The sequence below is a fragment of the Mytilus edulis genome, chromosome 10, assembly GCF_963676685.1.
Source record: "Mytilus edulis chromosome 10, xbMytEdul2.2, whole genome shotgun sequence".
Taxonomy (NCBI): Eukaryota; Metazoa; Mollusca; class Bivalvia; order Mytilida; family Mytilidae; genus Mytilus; species Mytilus edulis.
This window is the reverse complement of record NC_092353.1, coordinates 77,769,546-77,790,015: the sequence shown is the minus strand read 5'-3', so window position 1 is coordinate 77,790,015 and position 20,470 is coordinate 77,769,546. Positions and strand designations below refer to the sequence as shown.

Sequence of the window (20,470 nt, the reverse complement as noted above, 5' to 3'; positions counted from 1 at the left end):
AGGAAAACAACACAACATCAGACACACTTAGATACAGCAAAAACAAACGGCAACATGCATAGATTTATTGATTGTTTGTTGCTTAATGTCCTATGGCAATTGCAAATTCGACATATAAAGAGACGGACTGTAGATAACAGTACAAATAACTCATCATAGATACCGGGATTGAAATTTTATATTTACGCCAGACGCACGTTTCGTCTAAAAAAGGCTCATCAGTGACGCTCGAATCAAAAATGTTAAAAGACCAAATAAAGTACGAAGTTGAAGAGCATTGAGGACCAATACTTCCTTTAAGTTTTGCCAAATACAGCTAAGGTAGTCTATTCCTGAGGTGATAAAGCCTTAGTATTTGAAAAATTAAAAATGTTGTTAACATTTAATTTATAGTTTTGAACATATCAATGATAATTCAAGTCAACACAGAGGTGCTGACTACTGGGCTGGTGATACCATCGGGGAAATAAATCTTCACTAGCAGTGGCATCGACCGAGTGGTTGTAAATAAACTCATCATATATACTCAATACAATACAAACAAACGCAAAGCAAAACATTTAGAGCAAATCTGCTGTAAATAAAATTGTTCATTATAATTAGGTCAAGATCTACCTGCTCTCCGACCAATCGGGCAACTTGTTGTTTGGTTGCTGCCCCTGAATAAGAGCTACAAATAAGTCAACATGACCAAAGTGGTAAATTGACGCCTTAAGAAGTTATTGTCCTTTATAGTAAATTTTTAACAATTTTTATTATTTAAAACTTATTTAATTTTTGTAAATTTTTAAAAAATATTTTCCACTGTCACTTCTGGGCCAAATTCATTATAAGTAGAGATAATTGTAAGTAGCAAGATTGTTTAGAAAAGTAAGATCTACAAACGCATCATCAACACCAAAACACAATTTTGTCATGAATCCTTCTGTGTCCGTTGCTTAATATGCACATAGACCAGGGTGATCGACACAGGCTCTTTAGAGCCTCTAGTTTATTATTATTTTTTTACTTTTTTCTTTTAGTATATATAATTATGGCCTATAGAAAGATGAATGTCTAGAATTTTCAACCATATGAGATTGTTTTTTCATGAATTAAAATAAACTAGTCAGGTTGAAAATTTAAAATATGCACCGTTTAGAAAAGGCTACATCTCTTTTTAATAATAACGAAATAATAACGAAGGAATATTAGAAAGGCCTTTTGTTAATCATGAACATACATTTAAGGAAGCTGTTGCACATGTCATACTGTTATGCATATTGTCAAAAGGTCAGGTAGTTAGTTTGTGTCTTAAAATGCGTCATTTGTACAACCAATGACGACTTTTTCTGGAAAATATTGAAAAGAACTAAAAACAACATCTCTGTGGAAAGACCTTTGGATTTATTCTGATTATATATATATATTTTTTTTAACTTTTTTTTCTTGTGCAGCGTTATTGTTTCAGCAAGATGTCACTTTGAAATTTGGTATTTTATATCGAAAAAGAAAATTCAGAATAGTAATGCTTTTCTAATAATAGTTAGCAAAGGTAACAGGCTTATCGCTTGATACGCCAGACATGCGTTTCGTCTACATAAGACACATCAGTGACGCTCAGATAAAAATAGTTAGACTAAATAGCTAAACTCAAATCAAAACCGTTGGAAAAATAAAAAGCACAAAGCACCGAAAATTCTTCATCATTATGCCAATTTTGGGAATGGTAATTTGTGTATCAAGGGAAAAAAACCTTAGTGTTTTAAATGATTTATGGGCATCCGATACAGTTTCTCGATATAATGTCATTTTTATAATTTTGATATATGTTGTAGGCCTTGGCGAGTTAAAAAATAAAACCCGAAATAAAACATAGGTCACCGTGCTTGTTTTCGAGAAAATTGAGGCTGAAAATTGGGGATTTGTGCTGTTTTGTAAAAAAGTTAGGCATTGTTATAAAAAATTTTGATCAAATATTCCTCGTCGTAAATTGTTAAGATCGGGTTCAATCTGAAGCTGTGATAAGTGACAATAAGGGAAAAAATAAATCCCAACACAAATGACTATACAATTGTTCAAGCCGTGCTTGACATTGCAGACCAGATACTCAAAGTGGTAATTTTTTAAACCTAAAAATAAAGAAATAAACTGTTTCTGAAAATGTCATTTTTATCATTTTTCTGCATAAACTGCATTTTGTCATGCTTTTTCCAAATCTCAAATAAAAAATTTATGTCACCTTGCTGGATTTTATGATAAACGCGATTTATTCTAAAAATTGCGTCCCCGCTTTGTAACCTCAACGTTAGCGCTAAAGTGCACGACGTCGCTGGCAGACAATTTCGACGTTATCTCTGCAAATTACCGGCGACATTTTTGAGATGTATAAATATTGCTTGTACAAATCGCTACCTAGAAATTTGTAATATTGTTTTCGGAAATAAAATCATGTGAATCTTAAATACATCTCTTTGTTTGTGGTCTAAGTGAGAAACATAGATCTCAAGAATTTTTTTAATACGGACTGTTAATTATCTTTACGGCTTTTAAAATTATAGACTCGGCAATTTAGAACTTGACATACAGGTTCATGCACTGTACACACTTAAATTTATAAATACCATATGTTGACCACTAAATGTTGATTTTGTTTTGTTTTGGTTGGTGGGCTGCTGTTTCTTTACAACACCCAATTAAAATCCTTTTATTCACGTTTTAATCACTTTCTAGAATTTCACATTTATTCATAAAATTAAACTTTTGTTCGAGTCAATGATTACAATTGAATAAAATTGGGAGGCTCCTAAACAGTTTGAAAGTTCGCAGTTTTTATAGCTGACTATGCGGAATGGGCTTTGCACATTGTTGAAGACCTATAGGTGTTAATTTCTGTGTCATGTTTGTCTCTTGTGGAGAGTTGTCTCATTAGCAATTTTACCACATCTTCTTTTTTTATGTTGTCAGAAAACAAAAACAAAACCTTATAAAGGAGAACCTTAAATTTGCTAAAGGAGGCTTTTGTCAGAGACAGACAGACAGAGAAACCATACCATAATTTTAATTTTTTTTAAAAAGCAAGTCAATTTTAAAATATTGTACTATTATATACTTTCTCCTCAATTTTTAATGCTGTTTTTTGGGGGTTGGGTAGGGAAGAGGGTGGCAAGTTGCAAAAATCCAAATACTTCTCTCATTTCGTAATTTTATTGGTAAATAACTATGATATTTTTTCACCACATCGAGACGCATTGCGGGGTACATAAAAGATCACACGTTCATTCCTCTGTCTGTCCTTGGGTCCTTCTGGTTAATTAGATTTTTCAAGTGTACAATTCTTGCCTAATTTCTATAAAACTGATATTGTATGGGCACGTTCGAAAATCAGTGCATATCAACTATTCCTTAAAAGAATTATGCTATTTGGAAATATTAATTATATTGGAAATTATATTGTATTTGCTGTCATTCCGTCATTTCTCTAATATGTTTTTATTTAAAAAGGAACAATATAAACAGAAGCGCAACAAGCGCATGATACACCCGTCGTCTTATGAAAAACACATAATACCTGTTTTTAAAACAACATGGGGGTTGTACAGGTAGTCATGCTAAGTATATCCTGACTCATTCCTAATTCTTGCATATTTTCTATGATACCAAATTAAAGCTCAATGAAAACTCAAGAACTCAAAATGAATTAAAGAATCATCACGAAAAGAGTACAGATCTTAAGAGTAATTTAACTAAACAAGTATGTGAAATTTTATGCGCTAATCATAAATAGTTTCTGAGATACGGCGCGACATGTGAAAACCCCCTCTTTTTCATTAACTCAATAACTCTTAAATAAAATTTGAATCATCCTCAAAAAGTATACAGATCTTCAGATTAATATAACTAAGAAGTGTGTAAAGTTTTAAGCAATAATCATAAATAGTTTTTGAGATACAGCGCGAACTGTGAAAAAAACATACCCCTGTTTTATTTGAAAGTCCTGTAACTCAAAAAGTTCACCAAAAAGTATACAGGTTGTTTGACCATCATGAAAAAACAACCATGTTACGATCAATGAAAAATTGATATCCAAGAACCTTAGTGAGCGTGCTCACATACCCACGTACCTATTTTGTCACTGGAGAAATGAAATAACTGTAATAAACAAAATTGTATAAGAAAAAAAAATTGAATCATATTTTCCTGTCAATATGCACATCAGAATTTCATGTAACCTTGTTGGATAATAAGGACATACGTAGATGTGCATATCGAAATGAAATTACAATTCATTTTTTTATTTTAAGAGTTACGCCCATTTTAGTCTGTTTCTCGGCCGTTACATGAAGTGCTGATGTGTGGTTTAAGAGGAGTTGCGATGACAAGAAACAGGATTGACGGACAGACAGACGAACGGATCAAAACATTATACCCTCCGCAACGTGATGTATAAATATGCTGTACCATGTTTACGAAGGACAGACGGACGCCGGACATTTGTATACCATAATACGTCCCGTCAAATTTTTACGGCTGTATAAAAATATTGTTTGCTATTGCCTTTTGTTAGATAAAAACCGTACTACGTAGAGGAACTTGATAGATAGGAACTTTGTACTTTTATTAAAGTTGTATCATTGTTAATATTAGTGGCATACCATTATTTACCCAACATAAATAAATTGAATGAATTGTTCAGTTAGGAAGTTTACTTCTTCGTGTACCTAAATTTTTGGTATTATTTTATAAATATCATTGGTTTTCTGTGCTGTAATAAAATGACAGAAAATCTGACCCGAACCAAATCATGGATGATAATTGATAATAAAAAAATGATAATTGACATGCATTATATTAGTAACACCAAAAGGGTAAGTCGTCTTGAGATTGCTCACTATACGATATTTTGTTGAAGATCTCACAGAAACAGTAAATGTGTTTTATTTCTTATGATTATATTAGACTGTTATCATGTTAAAATCAAATGCACTAATTAATATTAATGGTGTAGAAGTTGGCATGCGGGAGAAACAGAAAATGGGGCATCGAAAAATCCACACTACGTTTCTAATTACGGAAAATTACACGCATTACGTTCCGCAAAAAGTGACCTTTTGCGGGAATTCAAACGTTTAACGTCGCGCCAAGAGTTACCTCCCTTGAAACTGTATCGGATGCCCTTAACACTGTACAGATATAAAGTTTATCCAAAAGTATCAAATTGTGCTTGTACTTTACCACTGGGGACACACTTCAAACAGTAGTAGCACACCGACCTTATTTTTATACAAACTATACATTTAATTTGGTACGCCGGATTCGTGTTTGATATTTATCAGTTAAGACAGCTAGATTGCCAAATCAAATATGTAAACCTCAGATTTGTGTACGGCGTCAAATCTGTGTCCATTTCTCAAATGTATGCTCAATCGTGGTGTCAATCGCTAATCTATGTCCATAAAAAATTATTCGGCCTCAAATATGTGTCCGATTGTTAAGCGTGACGTCATTCGCAAATATGTTCCCGTTAAAAAAGATAAAACCTCACATCTGTGTTATATTTTAAATCTTTTTTCAGTTTGTGTCGCAATGCGCAAATTTATGTCCGTCTACTAAGTTCGGCCTTATAGGTTTTTTTGTTTTATTTACTTAGTAGTCATTTCCCATAATTCAATATTCTAATGGCAAAATTTAACGCATACACACAAGCTGTTTATAAGGGTGGACTGGTTGATTACACGGTATTGACGCAATAACATGCGTAACCTCATACATTTAGATTCCTGATCATAAAAGTAAAGCGATAAAAACTTGTTTTACCATTCTGTCCGAAAACGGCACTTTCGATTCGTCAACAAGTTTTATTTGCTCCCCGATTTTGATGTTCTTCTTTGGCCTTCGCAATCTGTACAATGTGAGGCATATCCACCCGTACCCTTTTTGGATTTGGAATCTTTGAAATACCTTTGTTCCGCTTATTTGATACAATGTATCACTCATTTGGAATAGTGTCCTGCTGCGCCATCATTCCTTTTATGCAGTGACTTCATATACTAGATGAAGTTTTGTTATGTTTTACGTCGATGAAAGGACATAGATTAGATAAAACATCGCCATAGGTTTCAGTACATAAAGGACTTATATTTGGAACGTCAATGACGCAATATAAAAAAGACATAGATTCGAGGCCGGACATAGATTTGGGGCTACAAATATAATATCGAAAAAAGTAAGAACAGAAAATTCCAAAAGGTTTTATCAAAAACAGCACAAAAAAAATTCACGGAGTAAAATAACCAAACCATAGCATGTTTCATCCATATCCTGCTCTGTTTGCATTTTCATTTTCATGTTTCACTGGTTTGTGGTTAACGATGCATACACTGTTATGTAAAAGGAGTAATGCTTTTAATTGCCATGATCCTGAACCAACTTGTGCCTGTAGTATACAGCAGTACTGCATAAATACAAACTGTTACCAAAGTAAGTTGTTTTTCTTTTTATCAATTAAAATCTGACTTTTCGATGTTTTAAACAATACTTATAAATATCCTTTGGTTTAAGTTTTTCCAATTTTTGTATTTGCCTATTTGTAAGTTAAAATTATGTGTTAACAGGATAAACTTGAAAATACGTGTTTATAAACATATATATTAATTCAGTAATTGACTTTATAAAAGATAAACTTGCATTACAAATTTTCTATGTATCTGTTATCTCTGTGATTTGATTGCAGAAAACGGTCGTGGACAGACATGCAGTTCTGGAATAGAGTGTTTGAATCAATTTTCATGCACAAGTGGAATTTGTCAATGTGCTACACTTCAGTATTGGACAGGGTCAACTTGTGTTGCAAGTAAGTTAAATTTCGGATTGTCAATTGCTCATTTAATGCTTATTTATTATGTATATAACCTGTTCTTTCAAAATTGAATTAAAGTGACTTTTCAATTTAATTGAAATAAAAAGAAAACTAGTATACAGGTCATTTATATTTGGAAAACATCGTGTGTCTGTATTTTCATTTGTGCTTTAAATTCCTGTTATAGTTTAACATAAGAGAAGCATACCAATGAGTTTGTACTCCTAAAAGACGATGTACCAGTTTATGTACTTTTTCGATGAAACGAGGGTTCATAGCTCGATTAAAAAATTACAGTAAAAAGCAAAATTGCAATTAGAAGCAATGCATTTACAATACTATATTTACAGAAAAGAGTATTGATGTAAACTGTAATGCTGATAATGAATGTATAAGTCCCTTGCAATGTACAGCTGAGACCTGTCAATGTGCTATGAATCAGTATTGGACAGGTTCTACTTGTTCTGCAGGTATTTAGTCCTATTATTTACAGATTTAAATAAAACGTACGTATATAATTGACAAATGATTTTGTTTACTAAAATAATAATACGATTCCTGATGTTTCTAGATTTCGTATAAACGGTTGTGTTGATAAATTCATGGATGATTCATTTTCATATACCTGCATCTTTATTTCTTCAAAGACTAACAATCTAGTGTCGGTAATAATGTCACTTATTCTCATTAAACGATGAAAGTCACCCACCAAGTTGTATAATTTTTGTTGTTGCAGTTTGTTTACTTGTATTGTTTTGACAGAAAAAATTCTCAATTAAACATTTCTTAATCATTCTCTATGATTAAGTGTTTCTGGTATCTGCTTTTGTTTTGTTTAAATTCAAAAGTTAAAGGGTAGTAAATACGAATTTGGCAAACTGATGACCAAGTTTTAAAGCTGCTAAAATCAAATATATGTAATACAAAATAAGAATAAGATCGCTAGGGTGTTTTTATAAGCTAAAAAAGGTTGATAATTGACAATTCAAATCATGTTTTGTGCCTTTTCGTGCCTTTTCGTGCCTTTTCATGTCATTTATTATTCATCGAAATTTCTTCCCTTACTTTGCCGACTCACTGAGTGAGATGACCAAGACATGAATATATATGAACATGTGCTTTTTGTAATCTTACGCGTTTTATAATTACTTCTCATTTAACCTACATAGTTGACGTCATTTATCAAATTATGTAAACAAATAATATAACAAAATCCTGAATATCATTCCAACCCAATATTCACCAACAGCAGCAATATAATACACTTGTTTTTCCATTTGTATGAAAAAACGTAATATATGGATGTGTTTGTGAATTGAATCGGGGCCATCATGAAAGATACACTTGAAGAATAATATTAAATTGTAGGAAGTAAATTTCTAATTTCTACTCTGCCCGTAATTTATAAAAACATATTTTGGACAATAATGAAAGCGTCGCGATTTTATTTTCAGGTGATCTGGAATATTTTAGAAATGTCGTATTTTCGGCTACTCCTGTATGATCATGTATGACTTTGCCTAGGTGAAACGTGTTTTTTAAAAGTGATTTTATTTACCGATCTCATCGCTTTTATTTATTTTCAATTTACAATAACTTGTCTGCATCTCTTTTTTGTTACTTTTCTCGCACACACTGTAAATTTATGTTCCATGTCCGCGATAACATTCCCCTGCTAGACAATTTTCCCTTCCAAACACAATGTCCGATTGCGCATTGAAACTTCGGAGTTAAGGTCAACATACGTCATACATTTCCTATGAATAAGGGTTGGCTTAACATCGATTTATAATAAAAAGAAGATGTGGTATGCTTGCCAATGAAACAACTGTCCACAAGAGACCAAAATGACACAGAAATTAACAACTTGTCACCGTACAGCCTTCAACAATGAGCAAAAAGCCCATACCGCAAAGTCAGCTATAAAAGACCCTGAGAAGACAATGTAAAATAATTCAAACTAGAAAACAAATTATTGTCTGGTAGACAAAAAATAAATTGAAAAGCTTATGAATGATGCTTAATAAAAAGTAACAAGTGATGATATTTATCATACTTTTTGTACAAAATTCGGCATGAAGGTTAAAAAAGTATTTTTAATAAGATTGGTAGCCACTCTCCGTAAAAGGTTTGAATTGGTAGATATTGAAAAAAATGCAAAGACCTACCGAAATTAAAGCGAGTAGTACATAACGTCAACTGATTACAAATAATTTTTGACATTTGTCTTTAACCATTTATTTAAATTGACAGTCAAATTTCAAACAGAAATATATCAGTTTGACGTTTCACCAAAACTATATCCAGGTCTGATATTATTTGCAAGCTTTTGATACCTTTTTTTTCAAACAACAGCTATTTACATTTTAATCAATATCTGCAATCATAATTGTTTCGGCTGTTAGATAAAAACAAAGTACAACATGGAGTCATTATCCGGTTTTCCAGTAATTTCAAAATATCCAAAGTATTCATTACCTTTAATATTATGTCTGATAAATTTATACAGAAATAGTATTATATATTGCATGCATATAATGTAAATATGTCATATGACGGCATAAATAGGTTGAATAAAAATGCTAGTCATTGAGTGATTATAGTTTATGACATTACTATTTCTTTACCAATGCTTTAGTCTTCGAAAACAAAATGCATCTACAGGTTTTAATACATTGCTATTTGCTATGAATAGGCGTTCAAAAAGGGCGGGTTCTCTTTATTTTGCATTGGATAAAGAAATTGTAGATTAATTGAGTCAGTTTCAAAAAACAAACTATTTAATTTAAGAGAACTTATAATTTGATATTGATGTTTAGAAAAAAGTGTGAATGAAACATGCACTGCTAATAAAGAATGTGTCAGTACACTAAATTGTTCAGGTGGGCGTTGTCAATGTTCTACAAATCAGTATTGGACAGGATCAGCTTGCACTGCACGTGAGTTTTTTTTTTTATTATTCATAGCTTATTACATTTAAATGCAGTACATATGTTTTCTTATAAATGTCTCCATTTATTTTATTACATTTCCAAACAACACATACAAACAAACCGACAAACATACAGGTCAACGAACGCTGTTTATCAAACACTAGGTCAGCATATATATCAATCTTTCAAAATTGCCCATTATATTAAAAATAGATAAAGTATCCAATGTTTTTTAAAGAATTTTTTTAACCCAATTGTGTAATGATGAATACATGTTTTTATTTCACTAAAACACAAGTCGATAATTGCCAAGATCCCTCAATTGAAATATACTCATAACGATTTTTGTCCTAAATTAAAACCCTTTCCGTTTCAATTCTTATCAGAATAATAACAAAAAGTAACACATAATGACAAACGTAATCAATTAATGTAAGGTACCTAACTCTATGTTTTGTCCACAGAAAAGAGTGTGTCTGTAAACTGTAATGCTGATGCAGAATGTCTAAGACCAATGACCTGTACAGGGGGAACATGTGAATGTTCTGTTAATCAGCGATGGACAGGGTTGACATGTGTTGCACGTAAGTAGAATGTTCATAAAGAAGTTATGATAAAATTAAAAAATGCACATTTAATTCTTATACAACAATTCTATCACAGTTATTACCGGATGGTAAAACTTTTTGCATATTTTTACCATCCCCTATATAGTTTGCAAATGTTTAACAAACAAACACACAGCATGGTAAAACATGATTTAACCATTTTAGAGCTATTAGATTTACTGACTCAAAACCTCCTGACCTCAATCAAACTTATCGAAAGACTATATCTTCACAACATGAGGTGGTTCCTATGGTTCACTTCTTTCTTTATATTATATTTGTCACCAGTGTCCGGTGTTCCAACAAGCGTCACTCTTAGTCCGAAAAGCAGAAGTATTCGGATTTCATGGAATAAGCCAGTTGAATCACAAAGTACTATACAGGGATACCGTGTAAGAGTTCTATTAAATAGTGAGTGTGTAGTAGAAGTACTCCTTGTTTGTAGTACTGGGTGTACTAATAAGGTAAGTATTTTGTTAGTAAAGATTTTTTTTTGTCAGCGAATCATATTTACACAAAAGCCACAATTACTATAGAAGTTTCTCCCCCTGCGGATTTTACAATCTTGATTATCATCACGTTTGTGTTCAAAGGAAACGTTTGAGAACCATTAAAACTACCAGTTTATTTTAAAATGTTTAATGTAAAAAAAAATGGTAAGTTTTTTTCTACCGTAAGGTTATAAAATTACATGTAGTAGGCGCAATTGTAAATATTATTCTCTGAATGAATCAACTTTCCATATACACTTTGAAAACACGATATTTTCAAACAAACAGAAATATTTCGAGAACTCATAATAAAGAACCATAGTTTGGGTTATTTAGAGTGCACAAATCTCATAAAATGTTTTATGAACAAATACAAAAACTTATCTTCCTATCCTAACTAATTTACTCATAATGTTCTAATCTGGTAATAGTTACAGGTCTGAAAGACAAACATTTTTGCTTTACTTACAGCTGATACAGCATGTGTGCTCTGTAGACACTAGACAGGTTCGAGAAAGTAGAAGGAGTATCGAACTGATGGAACCAATATCATATGAAATCAACCAATTACTACCATATAAAGATTATATCGTGTGGCTAAATGCGATAAATCACGGTGGTGATGGTAACATAAGTGAAACATCAGTAAGAACTGATTCCGAAGGTATGTATTTTGATTAAAGTAACGGTATGTATTGCATGTAAGAACTTGCCGGACCATAATAGAATAAACTTAGAAGATAAATTTCGGCTGATGTCATTCATGTTTGATTTGGCTATTTCAAAATCTCTTATATATAGGTATTCATATGTTATATGTTTTTAATATTTTGTTGACAGTTCCCCAAAAGCCGTTGAATGTATCTGCTTTTGTTGTAAGTTCAAATGAAGTAAACGTAACATGGAAGCTACAAGGACCAAAACCAGGGATAACTACATATCATATCAAAGTTTATGAATTGGTTTTAAATGCTGAACCAGCTTTTGTAAGAGGAGAAAACGTAACTGGTAGGTATATCTTGTTTCTATGTATGCTCGCTACTCATTTCAGGTCAGAGGTTCTGAAATGGCCTAAATCGTGGATTCTCAAAATCACATATGTTAACGTAAAAATAATCGGGACCAAAACCGTTTAAATTTTACGTTTCCTGAGAGAGAAAAACTGAAGTTGATACTTTTGGTAAAGAGTGACTCTTGCTCAGATTTTAATTCACAAAATGTCACGACTTACCTTACGCCTCAAACTTTAGAAGCTTCTCAATAACATGAATTGTTATGGAATGTAATAGAGGACATTGAAGAAAAGGTTCAGAACTGCAATACAAGTTTAAAAAGGTGATATCCATAAAAACTAATAAACCCAATTTCTGAAAGCGTGAACATAACTGTCATATTCCTGACATGGTACACAGATTTTTCGAAGAAAATTGTAAGTTAAACCTGGTTTTAAAGCCATCTCAATCTCCCACTTATACGACAGTTTTTGTTATAGTTCCGTTATAATTTTTAATAAGCTTTAATGAGCAACCCATACCATACAGACATACTAGTTTAATAATGTAATAATAACTAAGACCAATCACCCAAAACTGTGTACACATACGTCATAGACATACAACACAACTGACTTACATTTAAACCACAAAAAGTAAAGTAAATAGTAATTACTCATCAAAGATGTCAACACCAAAATCGTGTACGCCAGACGCGCGTTTTTGTCATTTATAGTATATACTGTATATAGGGTACACTTATTCGATAAAGTGAACAAAATGGAATCAGCACAGATATGTTTTGTCAAAATCGCACCTCAGGACACACCTGCACAAGGAATAGGTTGACGAGTAAAAACCCGGTAGCAGGGTGCATAAATTGCCAGTCAAAATTTCATTAAAACAAATAACGGAGAAACTAAAAAAAAGGATGAAACACAATGAAAGATGCATTGATAGCTTGTCATCATAATTTCCTTGATGTAAATCGTGGAAAACAAAAGTTGTCTATTTACACGCAATTGATAAAATTGACCTTGCGGTTTTCAACAATGAGCTTACGTCAATTCCGATCGAAAAAGTTGTTCAATTTGATAGCATTATTGAATTGCCATTTACGGTAGGTAAATGAATAAACTCATAATGTGGAACATAAAGTTACCGTCTATTATACTTAAAAGTATGATTAATTAGACACTCGACAATATCTGGATAAGAAGTATATCAATGTAAAATGGACACACAGCAAATTTGAAATGTGTACCCAATTTTAATCTTTGAAATAATAATATATTAAGAGACATACAACAGTTCCTGTTTTATAATTAGTTTTTTTCCGGTATGTTTAGTAAGTTGGAAAATTTTTCAAAATGACCTTTATTCATATTCTTTTACTGTTTATTATTGTACATGCTTTTCAGTTAAGTATCACCACAACTTTGAACAAGTTATTTGGTAAGCAGATAAAAGTTCTTTTGAATTGCGGGGTTTAAAAGTGAGAAGCTTAGGGATAACAGAACATTTTTTTTCCTAATAAACTTTGTTTTTTGTGTTATTGAAAGGATTTGATAAGCAGATCGCGCAGTTTTCTGGACTAGAGGCATATTGGAATTATACGTTTACAGTCGTTGCTACGACAGATAAAGGCAGCAATGAAGAGTCTGATATGTCAGCTGTAGTAACAACATATCAAGATGGTACATATACATATTAATCAAATTTCCTCAAAAAGATATATTTGACATCGATCATTAATAATATAAAACTGTGTTTTCATCTAGACTTAATATTCTTAATTAATATTTATACACAATACACTCATCAGCGTGCAATAGCTTACATTAGAAATATCTACACAAGTAACAGTTCAAATAAATTAATAAAATACTGATATGATGTACAATTATTATAAGAGTGGAACCTCAACAGCTCTCCTTTATCTCTCCTTTTTGATTTTACTTGTATATATAAGTTTCATTTTATAACAAATAATTTGATTTTAATATTTGAGCATATCAAGAATATACATGTATATTTGTGTTTTCACTATATATCACGTACATTGCTTCGTTGTCGTATGTATCATTATTGTAAATGTGAACAACATTTAGGGATGAAATTAAAAATGGACACACGTTTTGAAATTGATGACATTCTTGATTTTAAGCATGTCTGCGATTGTTTCTATTAAAAATGATAAATATCCTTTCACAGCTCCTGGCAAAGTAACGAATTTTGAAATAAAAAGACCATCAACGATATCAACAACAATGGAAGTTTCCTGGTCTATACCATTATTAAAAGACAGAAACGGTATCATTAAGGAGTATAAGATTAACCATAACATCAGTGGGGTATGTGTTTTATATTGATATTATTATTCTATACATTGCAATGAGCGAGGATAATGTTCCAAAGGATTTCATTTTAAAAGAAATGTTGATATCATTGCGTCTAGCGTATTTTTTTTCAATAACCACATGGACGGTTAAGAAAGACAATAACAAAAATCCAAGGAGTAAACAAAGACTCACAAAATCAAAGACATTTCATCAACAGTTATAAATAACAAAAAAGAAACAACACGAACTCCACTAAAAACCGGGAGTGAAATCAGATGCTCTGAACGGGTAAGCTTTTTCTGCACAGTATACTGCACCCGTCGTGTTATTTCTTTGTTCAGTTCGGTAATGATTGAAGGTTATTATGACTGAGGGAGAATATCAGATATGATTTCTGACACACTTTTGTCATAATAGCCGATCAGCTCATGATGGCGACCGTAAAATTTCTTGAGTGATGACCTTAATTTGATTGATTCATAGCCTTGTCTTAGTAACTTTTTAGAAAGCAGTATTTCTCGTTCAACAAACTCAAAGTACTTTGAGCTAGCTCTAGAGTAACGTATCAATTGAGATACAAATACTCCATATGCTGGTGCCGCTGGGATGTTGCTACACAGAAATGGGAAGTTGATTATAGGAAAATAAAAATCAACGCGTTTGTCATAAGTTTTACTATTCAACCTAGCATAGTAGTCATTTTGAGAAAAAGGTTTAAATATGAAGCAGATTTATCTATGTCGGTAGTATCTTTATTTTCAAGTTCACTTGGATATATCAAATGTAAGTGATCACTGATAAAAAAAAAATGATTGATAAAGCGGATTTTATTCGTTCCAGGGTTTGCAAAGGTAAAGGCTATATGCTTTTTTTAAGGTAAACTGCAACCCTTAATAATGTTTTGAGTACAATTAAATGAGTATAAAATGAATACCATAGAGTATATCACCAAAGCATTATCTACGGTAGATATAGTATTTTCCACAGTAGAGAAGGTTAAGGCCAACACTCTCCATTTTCTTTTATACAATTTTAGACATTTCGACCTAATACATCACCGAAAAGAAATACATTCGTTGTCGAAACAGACATATGATCCATAAAAACGGGTACCGTTAATGTTATAAACAATTAGAATCATAATAATCGATTAGACATACGATTGTTTGTGTCTTCATTCCCTTCTACTTACTTTTATAAAAAAGACAAATCAATGTAAGAAACAAAATTTGAGGGAATCGCATGAAATTCAAAATACGCTCTAGGCCAAAAATATTTAAAAAATTGAAACAAATAAAATCTTTTAATGAGCTGATAAAAAACAAAAAAAAAAAACACAAAGCAGTGACAAAGTCTGGCCAAGGAAGTAGACATTTGGATGAATGAGATATATTGATGAATTTGTAAATTTTCAAAACTTTCAAACTAGAAAATTTCAATCTAACAAAATCAGTATTTTATGCCAATATCGAAGTAAGTCAGGAATAAAAAAAAGATCTTTTCAATTCGATTGATTGACAAAAGTTGATTTCTGGACCTACCCTTTCTGACTTTACCTTATAATTTTGTTTTATTCTAATAGTTTTTATCTATTCAAATGAAACCTTTGTATTAGAATATTTGCAAATAACTAATGAACTGACATTAGCATTATTTGTTATAAGCTAAGATAGTAATGTGGTATTTATAAGATATAATAGCATCTGGATAAATTTGTGATATCAACTAATTAATTTTGATTAAAGGTGAGAAGCACTAGTAAGTGATTAAAGTTACACGCTTTTTTAAAAGTTTTCAAAAGGACATGCAAATGTATCACTACGATCGATACTCCATTTCATTTACATTTTGCAAAATTCACCTATTTATATGTAGACAACAACAACAGAAACAATAGCTGCAGAATATGAAAATTTCCAAAAATTGTATTACATCACACCAGATAGACATTATCAGATTGAGGTGAGTTTTATGTAAAAATAGTCAGACGATACAATTTATGCATTTTAAATTTAGTCAAAGAATATGTGACATTTTTAACAAAAGCACTACTACTGTATCAATAAAAATAAAACTGATCTTTAAAATCATCATTTCATGTTAGCAGGGCAACGATTTTTTTTTATAACTTAAAGATGCAATTAATATATATTGTTAATGGACCATCCTTCTATTGAAGTGTTTCCAGTTGCCCCATCTGCGAATGACAATAAATATTTCTTAACGTTAAGATAGCGCATTGCTAATTGTCAATATCAAGTACAAGAGTTTGTCAAAATAAAAGAAGGGTTATCGGAGTTCGAAAAGATATACAGGATAATAGTAAGACTAAAAGATTTTTATTTTCGATGTCGAATTCATTTAAATTTTGAATTCGTGTCGAAATGCATACATGACTTTACGACTAAATTGGAAGCAACATTTAAATAAGTTACTAGCCTTTGAAAGAACTAGATTTAATATTGCTGCTTTTGGGTTTGTTAAAAAACGTGTTTGACATGTTAAATGCCTATGTTACATATTCACAGATCACCTCGTCGGGTCCACTACGGATTAAATATCACGGATGATCCCGTCAATGCAGTTTCCGTAGTGCGATGCGGATCTGTGCGAAAGGACAACATTGTGACTGCGTGCTCTTGCGTGAAAACGGAAATGACGCGGTTTTTTTACGCAAAACACGTGTCAGGGTGTATAAAAGAGGGACGAAAGATACCAAAGGGACAGTCAAACTCATAAATCGAAAATTAATTGACAACGACATTGCTAAAAATGACAAAGACAAACAGACAAACAACAATACACATGGCAAAACATAAAAAACTAAAGAATAAACAACATAAAGCCCATGTAAGTATCAACCGTGTATGTATCACGGATAAACAGCTGTTCGCTTATGTATAAGTAAGGAGTCGAATCACGATTATTTTACGACTAAGCAAACAAATAGTGCAGATGTTGTGCATTCTAATGTTATACAAATTTGCCATGTTTAGTGGATGCATCAAAGTTTTATATTGAAGGTTAAAGTCACTCCACTGTTAATTCGATAATGTTTTGTCAAATTTGTGTCTATGTTTTCTGGGTTTTCTTATCAAAAGTACTACATATTCTCATTTTCAGAAAATCTGTTTGACAGAAGTTTATGTCTTATTTCTTTTATTCAGATATATGCAGTAAATGCAATCAACGTAGCTGGAGAAAAACTGCGAAAAATGTATTACGCGTCATCAGCAATTGAATGTAAGACTTGTTTTATTTGATTTATATATAACCATTGTTGATAAAGTAACTTCTAACAGCTTTGAAGACAAAATAGTATATGCATGGGAAATAACTCTGAAATTGCTAAACAAATGATGCGCTAATGTTCAAAATACCGTTGAATTCTTAAACATGCATCTATTTGAAACAAAACTGGATAAGTGATGTAAATGTACTTTATCAGACTAGTAGGCAATCAACGTTTTTACGATAAATATGTCAAATAATATGAGAAAAAACGTCAGGTTTGATTTCTTTTTTTTTTAAATATTAGTCAAGTACTTCGCGGAAGAATGCTGTTTTTCCTAATAATCCGGCTGGTATTTCAATGAAATAGGATTTCTGTAAAAAATAATCTTTGTTTTGTATTTATCTTACTTTTGTTGTTGAACTGGCTCATAATTTTGCTGCCTTTTTTTTGTTGTGTATTGTTTTTTGTGTCCTTATTTTATCAACCCTGTATCTTTTCACATTGGGTCTTTGAAATGTATGAAGGTCTTCCTCCTTATATTTATCACTTCTTATATTACTTGAAGCGCCATTTGGTCTTTTTAAATATAGTCATTTAAGATTCGTAAAAATTCTACACATTGTTCATTAGTCGAGATATAATTGAAAATGGTCTCATCTGTTTAGATTTGTATCCATATACATATACTCCAAGATAGCTTTGCAACGTATTTTAGTTAGAAACTTGTTTATTTTTTAGCACAACCACAAGTGTCATCTAAAGGATATACAATTGCCACAGTAGTTGGAGCTGCAGTTGGTTGTGTTGTCTGCAGTGGTTTTGTAGTTGGCCTTGTATGTTGTTTAATCCGAAAGCGCAGAAGAAATCTAATTTCTAAACAAGCAAGTAGGTTTTCGTCGTTGCTGTTGCAATGCGATATTGTATACTAGTATATTAAGTATATAGTTAAATAAAGTGTTATAGTCATAACAACCAAGGGAATGATTATCGAATCATTTAGTATTTGTTCCATTAGTAGATGTGAATGTTTTGTTGTACATAAACATGAACAGTTCGTTAATCAAAACGCTTGAATAAGAAGATCCCAATTGATATAAAAACAAAACAAGATAGAAAAAAAAGAGATTATTACATAGCCAATAAAGTGAAACAAATATGTGTGATAAAATGCGACGTCATGAAATATTCACGGCTTTTGTTCCGTCCGAAATAGTGTATTATCAAACTGTTTTATCGCAATTTCAGTTACAATAAATTACATATTAAGTCAGACTTTCTTTTCTTTTTTTTTCTTTTTTTATCTCAGTGGAGGAGTCATAGTATGAAGCAGTGCCAATAAAATAACTAAACATGACATATAGGTGATTGTTATATTGGTACAATATTGCATAGAGGATAATCCTTAAAACTGATTTGTTATTGTTGTTTTTGCAGAAGCAAAACATACCCGAGAAGAGTCAAAAATGTATGTATAATTCGTATTTCTACTTTTTTGCCATTGTGCCTGGTGTTTACATAATATAACAGGTTATATTGATATAAAAATTACCTAACAAAATAATCGTTATAGATTTATCAGAGGTACAATTACTTTCAGTATTATTTGACGAAAAGATGTCAAAGGGAAACTCATAAATTCTGAGTTCAAAACAGATAGACAACTCCTTGGTAAAAGAAAATAAAGAAAATAGTGTATACGAACTACATAGATACGAACGATTAAACAATACAATCTCCAACGAAAAGCAAAGAATTTCCGGCCAACAACGTATATTTTTTCGGATTGGTCTAGTTATTGTACAATGAGTAATTCTTTTAGTTTCGAATCTTGTGTTTTTCATAGCTTTAAAATAAGCATGTGACGAATTAATTAGTAAGCGATACCAGACTTAATAACTTCTACATTATATACACCTTTTGTGTTCATAAATCTGTGTACATAAATTAGACATATGACATTGAGAGATCAAATCAATTACAATGTTAAAGTTTTTTACAATTATAAAATACGTCTACCAATTCTGGCACCACCAATGCCTAGTACTATTATAACAATAATGAGATAGCCGTAATTTGACCACTGCAACGTTATTTAGTCTAGTAAAAAATACGGATATAAATAACAATGTGATACATCTACAACGTACATTGCTCAGGCAATAAATTTCAAACATACTTATATTTTTGCAGTGGGTGCCAATACGAAGAAGTTGGACTGGACAATGTATCTGCTCAACAAGAACTTGGAATAAAAGATAATCAAAATGTGTATGACCAGATTGATAGAATACCTACAGTAGATAAACAATATGAAAATATGATTATCTAATCTATGTTTCTATTTTATCAACGTATGATTTACATTTATCGCGCAAACATATAACATGTATAAATCAACATTACAACATCAGTTTGTCTTAAGCATATGTACATTTCAAGCCATCATTGTACAAGGGACTGACAATTCGTCCTTATCACATACTTAACAATGATTCGATTGCCCTATCATCGGTTTGCCGTAAAATAGTTTGGTTATGTTCATCACTTTTTAACCTTGGGCTTTATTTTCTCTCAGATTAATCACCAAAATATTATATGTTTACAATACTTTATTTTAATGCTGACATCTATGATGAGTATATGTATTTCTTTAATATGTATATCATTTGCTGAAACTGTTTTTGTTCGTGATATGTACAAAATATTTTTCTCTAATTTACCAAATTTTATCACCAATTATACCACATCTTCTTTTTGAATATAGTTGAAACAATGGCTAATATAACACATCATTTATTATGAACTATTCGAATAACAATCATATATTTATTCATATTCAGAAAAAGGATTCTGAAACAAGCATCAATTGATTGTTGCTTTGACACATCAAATGTGCAATATAGTCATTGATATCCGAGCTTGATCAACCATAAGGTCCTTCAACTCAGTTACATAGGTCACAAGTGGGAAAAAAGGAACTGGATTTCAGTTCACCAGTTGGAACTCTTGGTTGCTTGTTTATGAACAGTAA

At 31.5% G+C, this 20,470-nt stretch overlaps 1 protein-coding gene across 1 annotated transcript; it reads left to right on the top strand.

Annotated features, from left to right (window-relative positions):
• The first annotated feature begins 4,312 nt into the window (after nucleotides 1-4,312).
• On the top strand, nucleotides 4,313-20,090 carry LOC139491922 (uncharacterized). The gene is made up of 15 exons (XM_071279849.1): nucleotides 4,313-6,459; nucleotides 6,713-6,832; nucleotides 7,189-7,308; nucleotides 9,658-9,777; nucleotides 10,236-10,355; nucleotides 10,668-10,843; nucleotides 11,342-11,534; nucleotides 11,711-11,878; nucleotides 13,425-13,559; nucleotides 14,077-14,216; nucleotides 16,080-16,166; nucleotides 17,372-17,447; nucleotides 18,178-18,324; nucleotides 18,874-18,904; nucleotides 19,630-20,090. The coding sequence occupies exons 1-15, from the start codon at nucleotides 6,285-6,287 to the stop codon at nucleotides 19,766-19,768; spliced, it is 1,947 nt and encodes a 648-aa protein (XP_071135950.1). The 5' UTR covers nucleotides 4,313-6,284; the 3' UTR covers nucleotides 19,769-20,090.
• Nucleotides 20,091-20,470: the final 380 nt, after the last annotated feature.

Bases quoted from the DNA above. Each gene is read 5' to 3' on its own strand.
- LOC139491922 (XM_071279849.1), top strand. From the start codon at position 6,285: ATGTTTCATCCATATCCTGCTCTGTTTGCATTTTCATTTTCATGTTTC. The intron at 6,460-6,712 runs GTAAGTTGTTTT...ATTTGATTGCAG, and splicing joins AAATACAAACTGTTACCAAA to AAAACGGTCGTGGACAGACA. The intron at 10,844-11,341 runs GTAAGTATTTTG...CTTTACTTACAG, and splicing joins GTACTGGGTGTACTAATAAG to CTGATACAGCATGTGTGCTC.